We start from the raw sequence: 12,272 nt of genomic DNA on the forward strand, positions 1-12,272 counted from the left end.
TTTTTTTTATTTTTTTTTATTTATTTATTTATTTATTTTTAATTTAACCTTTATTTAACCGGGTAAAATCAGTTGATAAAAACTTCTCATTTACAATGTTGACCAGGCAAAAAGCCCCATCTACTGACCTAACCAATAAAAAAAATGAAAATAAATTCCGTGGAAAAAAACTAAAAGAAAAAAAATAAATAAATAAAGGTATGTTCTTATGTGGGGTTTGCAGATATAAATTGTGCAAGAATTCAGTTGTGATGGAGCTCGTCTAAATCCGAGGGAGAAGAGGGGGTCTGGGCAGCTGGGCTGTTTGAGGAACTTCTTTGCCATGAACTTGCAACTTATGCATAAAGAGTGGAAAAGCTCTGATGGTCTGCTCAGATGAACAGACCATCATTTTAAGAAGCAGGAGGTCTTGCTTTGTGCAGATCTTTGCAGTGGTGTGCACACACAAGATGCTGCAGGTGCAAAAGTTCCAGAAACACCATAAACTGGAGCTTTACGTGTCTCAGTCATCTTCACAACTGGTGTGCTGAAACTAGGAAAGGTTCTGTGAAATGATCACCCCCAGGTATTTGAATGAGTCCTTTTCCACCTCATGATAAGTGGACGGAGGCTCCTCTGCTTTGAAGTCTTTATTCTTTAGGAGATTTTTCTCTCTGTAGTTATGCACTGCAGGATGAGTTTGAGCAGGTATCCACATGACTGACTGAACAAACTATCAAAAAAGACCCTCTGAATAGGATTTTACAAATGAGCAGGATGCAAGGTCGTATGATCCTTCTTCTGTAAGTACAAACAGGAGATGATGTTTGTCACTCAAGGACATCACTATGGCACAATAAAATGTATCAGTGAAGAGGAATAAGCTGAATATGTCAGATTTCTAAACTTTTTCTGCAGCATAAGAGCAAAGAAGTCATGCAGCAGTAGCTTTGTTTTCATTTTCTGAAAAGGAAAACTATCTTAGGATTGAGTCAGACATCTTGATGTCAAGCAGAATTAATTTGAATGAAATTTTAAATGATTTAAGAGTTTAATAGAAGTAGTTTTATAAGTTATTTTGGGAGTACAGCAACTGCGCTGATACTGTTTGATCTCTATAATGCAAGACAAAGTCAATGTGGTAAAACAAGAAAAGTGCATTTTTTCCATCTTACAGAATGGTTTACAGCTCATCTCTGAGGAGTTTGTAAGTGAAATAGAGTGACATTAGTTTAAATTACTCTATGTGACACTTTGCAGGAGATCCTATGTGATAACTCTGAATTAGAAGATTATTATGGTAATCATCTTTAAATTCATTTGCAGAGTGAGGGAGAAAAGTTTTGTTATTAGCAGCAGCATCTTCTATAACTGAAGCTGAAAGCTTTTGTTTTCAAAGAAAAAGAAAGATGAAACGTTTAAATGGTTTTCAAAGACAATAACAAATCAGAAGTGAAAAGCGGAGTGAGATTGCGCTGGTCTTCCAAACTAATGCAGTTCACCAGACTGACCACAAGGTGGCGCTTAAGAGTCGAAACCATGAAACTGGACTTGTGAGTTTTTACCAGTTCAAGATAAGCAGGTATTCATTTGTTGTTGCTTTTTTGTCTTTTTTGTTTGTTTGTTTTCCAGATCTCTATGTATTCTGTCATTTATTATTTTTCCATTAAAGACAATAAAGTCAAAGTTTAGATTTGACTCTGTTTTATGTAACTATGATATCATGTAAACAATGTCTTAAAGATGTACTCACAAATCCACATTCATATAGGCACATCATTTCAGGTCTTTCTCTTTTTGGTGACTATTAATACCCGTCAAACAGTAAGTACATTTTAGTTTAAAAACTCTTTCAAGTTCACCTGGAGTTATAATTATGTCCTGTCAACACTGTTTTACATAAACCATGACAGGTTTCACAGAAACAAAGTACCAGCTAATCAGGGTCCTGCAAGTCCTAATCACAGTTAGCTGGGATACTTAATTTTCTCTTGTTTTAATACCTTTACAGGCAGATTTTATGTCTCCTATGGGGAAATTAATTCTAAACCTGTGAAGTAAAATTAGTTACAAAAGTGTTGCCAAACTTCATACAATATATGTTCACCCCCTTTTCCAATAAAGCCTTTAATTAGGCTCCAATTCTGCTAAGTACATCACAAGTTTTTGTTTAGTTTAATGAAAAGATTTCAAATGTGTCAGTAAATTTACAGCTGATGTGAAAGAGTCTGCAACACCAATGAACTAGGAGCACCAGCAAACAAGCATAACTATGAACCTCAGGTGAGTTGTCCTTTCAGGACTTTGAAATCACTATAGAAAGTAAAAATGTCTTTATAAGCAAGTTGCAAAGAAAAAGCAGATGACCAAAACTCACAGAAGAGGAAGAGAAGAGAAGAGAAATGGGGAAAACATTAATTAGAAACCCGAAGGAGATGCAGATACTGCTGTGAAGTTGCTTTAAGTATAACTTTCTGGCAATAAAATATGTGTATCTGAGACATTTACAGCAACATTTAAACTCCTGAACCTGTAGCTACCCAGCAGTGTTCCAAGACTGAGAAGAAACACTGTGCCATGTTACAGCTGAGTTTCAATGTATGCACTGCAACACATGCTAGCAACTGGATATCAACACACTGGAATGCACATCATGGCTGAATCATCAAAGAAACATAAGATATAAAAACAAGGGTGGAAAAAAAACAGCTTAGTGACAGAGACAGAAATAAGATGAGTCAGTATTGGACTGACACAATGCAAGATGGGTGCTGAATTTACCATTGTTAGGAAACTGCTCGCTGAGAAACTTTGCCAAAATTCAGCAGCGTTGCTTTCAGGCATTGAAGTCCTATTTTTGTGAAACATACGGAAGGGGATACCTTGATCTCAAAAATGCAAATCAAAACAAACAAAAAGACAACAGAGTATACGGACTTGTGCAAAATCATTGCTCACCACTTCATAGTGAAGCACTGTGCTGGCAGCGTAGTGGCCTGGTTCAAATCAATTCAATTCAAATTAACATGAATTGCTCTTTCTAAATGATCCCGGGGAAGATACTGCTTTATTTTTTAAAGAACTCTCAGCTGAAAAAAAGCTTGAATTAACAACACAACCGATTTGTTTGTTAAACTTAAACATGCCATAAAAAAAATCACCCCAATGTTCCTTGCAGGGGATGGGAATGGGAGGACAGTGGACCAATAACACAGTCATGTCCGTGCAGAGGGTTTGTTTGGCCAAAAACCATTTTGTTTTATTTCGATTTAAGTTTAGAAAATTAGCCACCATCCATGAATGCACATTGTGCAGACAGTCCTGTAACATTTTCATTGTAGACTTACTATGACTGGCAGTTACAGGCAGATAAACTTGAATGTCATCTGCAAAACAGTGGAAATAAACGTTTTGCTTTTTAAAAATAGAGCCCTGGGGAAACATGTATAGGGAGAAAAGGACAGGTGCCGAGATTCATCCCTGGGGAACCCCATAATTGAGGGGACATGCAGCAGAAGAGCACTGACCTAGAATAACAGAAGAGCTCCTGTTAGTCAGGTAAGTCTGGTAAATTGTTCATAGCTGAAGAAATGATCAGTAATGCTGAAAAAGAAGAGAAATGGTTGAAGAAAGAGAAGGTTCACCAAGCATCCAACTGAAGCAGCGCTTGGAAACTGTTGTCTCACCTGCATGAAGCTGTGCAAACTACGCAGAAGTCCATTTCAAATTTTACCTTTAGCCTTGCCTTTTGGATGCATTCAGAAATGAAAACATGCTAAGTATACTGCAATAGATTTTCTAAAAGGATTTTGGTAAAAGACTTTCAAAATAAAGTTAATAAAGTTCTGCTCTGATGAAGGAAAACTTTTTAGCTACCTTGGGATCACAGGTGTATAAAGTAGAAGTAGAAGTAGAAGTAGAAGTAAACAAAGTAGAAGTCTTACCATGTTTTTGGATCTACCAATGGATTTAAAACAGGTCTTTTCACCAACAGGCTCATCTGCCTTGCAGTGGAGCTGAGCTAATTAAATTCAACTGGTTTAGTGACTGGTTGGAAAGAGCTGCCGGACAGGACTTCTTTTTATTTCTACTTTATGCACCTCTGCTAGGGATGTGCAACTTGTGACATTTCCATGCTTCCTGTTCTGTTATGAAGCAGTTCATCGACAGACGTGTAATTTCCAGAGATATGTAATTCTCAGAATGACCACAAGATGGCAGCAGAATCGCCAAAACTGGACAACAGAAGACAGAAAAACGTTGCCTGGTCTGACAAGTCTTCAGCTGCACATTCAGATATTATAATAAAATGTTTAGATATCAGAAATTGTTGGAAACAACATGGAAGGTGTAATGGTTAGGGGGACATTTTCTCAGCACACTTTTGAGTCCTGTTGTGCCAATATGGCATGGTTTAACCACCACACCCTACCAGAGTATTGCTGCTGACCATGTCCTTCTCTTTATGATTACAGTGTAGCATTTTCTGATGGAAGTTTCCAGCAGGATGATGCACCATGTCATAAAGGTCGAATAAACTCCAGCTTTCTTTAACATGACGTCCACTGTCCTCCAACAGCCTCCACAGTCACCAGATCTCAGTCCAACAGAGCAGCTTTGGGATGTGTGTGGTAGAATGGGAGATTCTCATCATGGATGTACAGCCTAAAAATTTGCATGAACACCTTGCTGGATATCCAACACAAAGACTGAATGCAGTTCTGCAGGTTCACCTGCAGGGGGGTCAACCTGGTGCAAGCAAGGTACTGTAAATCTCTCTGCTCTCTAACTTGCATCTAGAACAGAGCAGAAACTTACCAAATAAGCTGAGACTATCGTGTTAAAAAAGAAAAAACAACCATTCTTCTTCCACACAGTCTTTTATTTGTAAATAATAAAAATGAACTCTTGAATATAAAACATACACATCAGTAGAGCCACATCTGTTATACAAACAAGAACTGTTGCAGTGAATACTTCGTCTTCCATTAAGAATCGTGGTTTGGGAGCCATGGGCTGTAAACAATCAGTATTCCTGAAGTAATACTGACAAAGGAAAGGGCAGTCGGCCACACCGCCAAGGATGAACGGAAACATTTGCAAAATATGTCTGCAAAACCAGATTTCTCATTGGCTTTAGAAGTCCAGTCCAAACCATAGTCATAAACAGGGAAAAAGGATGACTTAAGGAGGAAAAACCCAACTTTGTTCCAATTGATTCTGCTTCTTTATCTGCTTTTGGGTCCAAAACAAAGGCCTTCTTATCACCCCCCCCCTCACCTTGTGGCTCAATGCCGCTCAGCAGCTCAAGCACCAGAAGCAAATTCCCCTCAACAAGACCAGGAATGTTTGTGTGTCAGTGATGTTTTGTTTGGTCATAACTTAAGTTCAAGCCGCTCATCCTGATTTGTATGTACAAGGTGTGTGTGTGCGTGTTTGTTGGTAACGGGTGTTAAATCTGATACACTCTTTTTATATTCATATAACTATATCTTTATAATTTCTGTCAAACTCATATTGATACTTCATATACATTTAGCTGTTATACACACATTCTATATCTCTGTCTCTAGCCCCACCTGTCTTCAACTACAGTTTTAGACACCTACATCCTCAGATACGGCAGGGGCTCGAGTATGCTCAGTACTACAGAACAGCACTGTTGTTCATAGGGTTTAAAGAAAAACTGAAACAAAGACTATTTTTTCCTTTTCTGGAGACTTTCTAAAATGGATATTTAGACCCAAAGTGGTAGGCGTGGCCTTGGTGGAGTTGATCCCCCCGCTATTGGTCCGCTCCTGTTAGGGGGCGGGGATGGCTTGGCTTTTCTCTGTATTCATATTCAGTACGAGCAAACTGTACAAGAACATGCAACATACAAGCTGGCCTAAAAGTATGTGGAACTAACACACATAGTCTAGTCTTTTTTTCTCTTTTTGTTTTTTGAGAATTGTTTGTTAATTTGTCTCGTCTTTCCATTTTACAAAAAAGTAGAGAACGAAACAAAAGAACGAAACAAACGGAACGAAAGAAACGTGCATGCAGCTTGGGGCCAGGGCGCCACGTCCCCGAGTCATGCTGCTCCCTCCAACAGGGGGAGTTTGAAGGGGGAGGGGGGGTTGGAAGGAAGAGGGTTGAGTGAAGAGGGAATCCAAGCAAATGTGACCAGACCTTTATCTTCGGCCTTTGGTGCGACACTGCTCGAAAAACCAAACGTACACATATACAGAGGGAGTCTGCACCTTGTGGTACCGTTCTGAACTCTTAAGGGAAACAAAGCAGTAAAAAATATGATCCTACATAAGAAAATAAGAAGCTAATGTCTCATTTGGCCTCACTTTTCTCTGCTCTCTGTTTTTAAACACAAATGTTTTTGCCATTTTGTCTGAATGAAGGACTCTGGCTTTTTTGTGCTTCCTTTGATTTTTTTCCTTAGTGTGCACATGTACGAGCAGGCTCACGTTCCTGCCATGTCCTGCCAAACTGCTGCCCCTCATGCTTCTTCTATGACTTGGTTACTATGACAACACCTGCAGTGACAGCAGCCAACCTTGGCTACATAGTTGCATGAAGCTGCAACAGTTTGCTACTTACTAAACCGACTCTTCCCTGTGGCCTACTGGTCATTTCTACTCTCACTGACCGGAGGGCAACCAGGCGGAGGATTCCACTTTGATCGGGTGCTCTGATACTAGGAATTAAGGAGGAATCAAAGCAATGATGGAGAGAAGTGAAGAATATTGGACAGGAACCTCCATAGCTGCAGCTCGGTGGAGAAAACAAAGAAAGCGACGCTGAAAACAAGAATGTGTACGGAGGAGGAAGAGGGAAGGTGTGAGACGTGATTGTCGGACTCCAGTTAAGCTTTGATTGGCTAGTTCTGTCTCTCCCTCTCTCTTTTCTCTCTCTCGCTCTTGCTAAGTCCCTGTCTCTCTGTCTGGCTTTTCATTGGTTGATCGAGGGCTTCTTGGTGTCGTCCTCGGGGCGTTTCCACCCTCTGCTCAGTTGTGGTCCAGCAGTTGTGGTCCATTATCTGATCATTTCAGGGGTATTTGGGAGTAGGAAGTCGCCATTCGGTCACTAGGACCGAACGCCCGGCGGCGGTCCTGAGCTGTCCAGTGATGTCTGAGATGCTAGCCGCGTAAGCGGAGCTAATGTGGGGTCCACCAACGAGGATGGTGGAAACAGTTTGTACCAGTCAATCACCGTGCTTGACAGGTCCAGCTCCTCCAACAGGATCTGTGCTACACCCATGAAACATTTGTGATCCAGTCGTCCATAGTCGCCCCATACTATCACCTACAAGAGAGGATCGCGCAGTTAGTCAGTGTTGAGCTGGAGAGACACAAAAATAGTAACAAACATCAACTTTTGGTGTTTAAAAAGCTTCTGAATTGAAAAAGGGTTTAAAGTTGATAGATAAATCCACTTTAAAACATTCTAGAGAGGTCTCTGCCCCTACTTTCTATACCTGTGCTTTAAAACTCAGACCCATAATGATCTGCAACTACAAGGTCAATTATAATACTTCTGGAGTCATATCGAAAGGAGATTTGTTAAATACCAGTATATACTGCATGTTACTGGTGAAGAAGAAATGATGATGGCACATTACACAAATGAAAAAAGTTTCTGGCTTGCCTGAAAAAGACTAAACAAAACAAAACCCAAAAAAAAATCTACTTTCAGGATGAATATAAACATTTCTCTGGAATTATGCAGATGTAGCGCTGAACCTAGTTATCCCGGATCAATATATGAACATCGTCTCTGCAGAGGCTGGCTCTAATAAAGTAAAGCCAAAGTTAATAAAAGAGATTTTAGTTGAGGTAATTGACGTGAAGTCTCCATGTAAGTTTAACATTTCTCTTAAATGCACCAGTGCTGGTAAAGTTGTGTAAAGTGTACAAATAGAATACAATCATTTGTAAATCGTTTGCTTTGGAATTTCTTTGTTTCTGCTGTAGCAATCACCATCTACTATCAGCTTTTTAATTTTCACTATGAGCACGCTGAACAGTTTAAAAAAAACTCTCATATCAACTAATTAATTTCATGCTATTATGATAAATATGATGTTAGAGATATTTCCAAACATGTCATATGTATATCAATCTATCCATGTTGTATGCCTACATAAAGTTACCTGGTTAAATAATGAATTAATAAATGTCTAAAGAAAAATAGTGAGATTGATATCGGCTAACCCTGGAACAGGTTAAATAAAGCTGGTTGAGCATCTGATGACTAAAAGGTCAGCATGGTTGAGCATCTGTACAGAAGGTCAGAAAAATGACAGTGTTTACAAAGATAAAGCTGTAAATGCTCAATGAATCTGAGAAATTATTATTTTTACTAAAAGTTTGACTTTATTTGAATAAAAAAGGCTGACTATGAACACTGAACGGCTGATATGATGAACCAATATCTGAAATTCTTATTAAATTATGGCTGATGAATCGTCTTGTCAGGCGGATTAACACACAAGTTAGAAGGTCAGAATCTATGATGGCATGTTACACAGGTTTTTTTCTATCAACATGAGACCATTCAAACGATGCCTTTTCCAGGGACAGCTTTGCTTTGTTCAGCAAAACAATGCCCAACTACAATCTGCATGTATGACAAAATCACAGCTTTAGTGAAAGTCAAGGAACTCAATTCTGAAGTCAGAAGTCATTTAATCTAAAAACACAAACATGATTGTTTTTCTGCCTCTTGAATGTGTTTTTGTCAGGGCAGTTTTATAACTGACCTGTCTCAAGTCACCAGCTCTGGGATATTGTCCACCACAGAGAGGGATGTAAACATACCTGAAGCACCTTGCCCTGTGGACTCTCATCAAAGAGCAGGTGCTGCTGGTAGAGCGGCTCCAGAGTCTTGCGTGCAATCTTGGTTTTCTTTTTGGCTTTGCATGTTCCATTTTCTAGCAGGTACACCTTGACGTAAGGAGCTGGAGGTGGGGTTAAAAGGACAGGTCAGGCAGGGATGTTGGAAAGGTGAAAGAAGAAGAAGATGTGACTGAATCTCATGGCTTTAGGTGGCAACAATCTGAATTGGATTTAATCCCACTGTGTTACCTGGGAGGGATTTGGAGCCTGGTTTGGGAGTAAGGCCTCGGGCCCTGATCACCTCCACCTCCAGCTGACCTTTCTTATCTATCAAAGCAAGCTGAACATCACCTGTACAAGTGTAGAACACATTAATAAACACACTTAAAAACTCAAAAAAACAACCTGTAATTTTCCTTTATTACCAATTTTATTATTTAGCTATGATGCAACCCACCAGACTGATGTTGGATATGAGATATACAGCAGATGTAGAAGTCCATCAACTTACCCATAGCAGGTGTTGCCAGTGTTTGCCGGCCAACCAGCTGACCAGGGCCTAACCCATCCAGGAAGTCACTAAAATGACTGTCGGCCCCCAAGCGCATACCTGAGAAGATCAAACTGACACACACCAACAAGTTATCATCACCCAACGTTTCCCCTGCCTCAGCCCCCCTCCCGTCATGTAATGTAAATGTAATTTATTTCTATCTTGTTTTCTGGTCACAACTGAAGTCACTTCAACATAAACAGTCTGATATTATCTATGTGATTTACACGACAGCGGCTACGTGTTCTCTGTCTCACAGCTGACTTCCACCGTGACGCCCACACCTTGACTACGATCACACTGCAAGCCTTCATGCTCAAATCAGATTTTTTGCAGAAGTCCTATTTTTTGTGTCGTTGTTCATAACATAATTTATAAACAACCTCAGTCACAGTTCTGCGCGGACCGTACATGGTCTGGAAGTTACCTGCCAGCGCAGAAGAGGACAAAACGTCGCATGCAGCTCGCTTTGTTTACAGAGGTAAATAAGGATGCAAACATGTTTGTATATTAATTTGGAAGTTCTTGCACAGTCAAAGCAGAAAGGCAACCAATGTGGGAAAGAAGGACATTAAAAATAAAAAGCGTTCGTGCAACATGGCTGTTTGAAAAAGATCAGATATGAATCCGATTTTGTACCACATGAGAAAACAACCTGGGTTGATTTTAGGGAAATAAAGATCAGACTTGTGATGTTCAGACTGTACTCACAAGATCAGAGATGCGTCAAATATTGTAAAAAAAAAAAGAAAAAAAGAAAAAAAAAGAATGGATCTGAGCCACTTTATCCTGCAGTGTGAACAGAGTCAGACATGTGTGGACAAGTGGAACACACTCCCACCAGCAGACAGGAAGCATCCATGGCAAAAGATGAAAAATACCACTGGCTGTTTGCTTTTACAAACATGCTTTACTTTTTATATCAACTCACAACTTTAACTGAAATAATCAGCTCATTATTTAGTCCGATCTAGACTTCCCCTCTTCTTCTCCTTTATCTTTGTTTTTTAAGGTCTTATTTACATGCCACCTTTTCCTGGTCAGTACCCCTCCCTGGTCTAGACCTGTTTCTCTTTATGTGCACTTACTTCCCCTCAGAGCTGTTCATGCTGCCATCATTGGACTCCCTGCTGGCCTGCCGGTTCATGGGTGATACTCCTCGTGGATAATCCACCGCCTCGCCCGTCTCCACGCTCCTCTGGATGTTGCTGCTGCCGGCCTTACTAACCTTCTTACCTGTGGATGCTTCCGAGGCAAACACAGAGGAAAGGTGTTAAACCAGGGTTTGCTTTTATTTTCCATTGCAATAGTTATCAGGCCTCTCTTCATTCCTGGCAGAAACTCAAATTAAACATTTTTTCCTGGCGTGAAACAAAACAAGCTAAAATTTAACCTAAAAAAAATACAGCAACAACTTAGACAAGCCTGATAACTTGAGTGAGATTTATCTTAATGCAGGCCAGCCCATGCAAAAAATACACCCCATGGTGACCTCACCAACATTGTTGTTCAAGATAAAAATGTTTTTAAACTTAAGCTGGAAAAAAGAGCTTCTTTTGGCTAACTACAGCATAGCATTTGAGCAGAACAAATGTATGTTATTTGAAGTGATGAGGTCACTGCAGGAGATTTGGGAAAACAAAATGAAAAAGTTGCTCAGACAGTCCACTCAGGTCTCGAACTCTAGCCGGGATGTAAAGGTAAAAAACTGGAGGGTTGAAGAAAAAATAGCACATATCCAGCTGGAAAGGATGAGTTCAGCACGTTTTAAAAGCCTGTTGTTTTAATTTTGAACAGAAATTCGATCAGACTTGCTTTTAATTAATATTTTGCAATAATCTAACTTGTCAGAGTAGTTTTAATTGACCAAAAACAGGCTTCCTCCAGAGCTGAACCAGCCTTTAAACAAAAGGGTGAAAGAGCAGGGTGGAGTAAGGAAGCGTGCCGGAGACAGAGTTCAGGAAGGGCTCGCGGGTTTCTGGGAACTTTAGCTTCTCTAACTTCCCCTCAATTTCTGCTTCATGTCATTTTATCTTTGACCGCTTTTTTGACTGAATCTAAACTCAGTAGAATAAGAGGAACAATAAAAGTTACATTTAACTCTTTCTATAAATGGATTCTGAAAACACTGAAGTGCTGTATAAAATGCAAATGCAAACAAAATGCAATCATTTGTAAATCTCATGAAACCACATTTTATCTGTAACAGAACATAAACAACAAATCTGATGTTTATTTCATGGAAAATATTAGTTCATCTTGAATTTGATCAAAATCAAAATCAACTGGAGGAGCATTTGACAGCTAAGTAGGTGAACTGGCAACAGGTCAGTAACATGGCAGGGTATAAAAGGAGCATTTCAGATAGGCAGAGTCGCTTACATGTGAATATGGACAAAAGTTCCATTTTGAGACAAACAGGGTCTAAAATTTTGGAACAGTTTAAGAAAAATGTTTCAAAATGTAAAATTGTGAAGACCTTAAAGACCATCGACAGTCAATAACATGAAAAAGTTAAGAAAATCAGGAGGCATCTCTTGTGTGCATGGGACAAGTCTGGAGGTCAAAACTGCATTCTGGACACAATCTTCCACCTGAAATCACTGTGTGGGCTCAGGGGGACTTCTGGAAAACACTGTCTGGGAAACCTGAAATCCACAAATGAAGGTTGTACATTCTACCATGCAAAGATGTCAACATGATCCAGAGACAGCGCTGTCGTCTCTGCTGGTTTACACTGACCTGAGGGGCTGGTTTGTGGTCAGACAAAAAAAAAAAAAAAAAAAAGGGAGATTCTTCAAGATAATCATGGGGAGAACATCCTCTGAACTACAGAGGAGAGAGAACACCCAGCTTATCAGACTATCTGCATCACATATAGGCAAGAAGCTGTCTGTGAAAATGATCCA

At 39.7% G+C, this 12,272-nt stretch overlaps 1 protein-coding gene across 1 annotated transcript in view; it reads right to left on the minus strand.

Annotated features, from left to right (window-relative positions):
• Nucleotides 1-7,059: 7,059 nt before the first annotated feature.
• rims1a (regulating synaptic membrane exocytosis 1a) overlaps nucleotides 7,060-12,272 on the minus strand; it is a gene marked incomplete at both ends in the record, with an annotated part of 124,027 nt that continues 118,814 nt past the window's right edge. The window contains 5 exons of the mRNA XM_079248928.1: nucleotides 7,060-7,278; nucleotides 8,793-8,932; nucleotides 9,060-9,161; nucleotides 9,322-9,434; nucleotides 10,452-10,608. Coding sequence (XP_079105054.1) covers nucleotides 7,060-7,278; nucleotides 8,793-8,932; nucleotides 9,060-9,161; nucleotides 9,322-9,434; nucleotides 10,452-10,608 — 731 coding nt within the window. The remainder of the gene's footprint in view (nucleotides 7,279-8,792; nucleotides 8,933-9,059; nucleotides 9,162-9,321; nucleotides 9,435-10,451; nucleotides 10,609-12,272) is intronic.

Source organism: Telmatherina bonti (genome assembly GCF_933228915.1).
Source record: "Telmatherina bonti genome assembly, chromosome: 11".
Lineage (NCBI taxonomy): Eukaryota > Metazoa > Chordata > Actinopteri > Atheriniformes > Telmatherinidae > Telmatherina > Telmatherina bonti.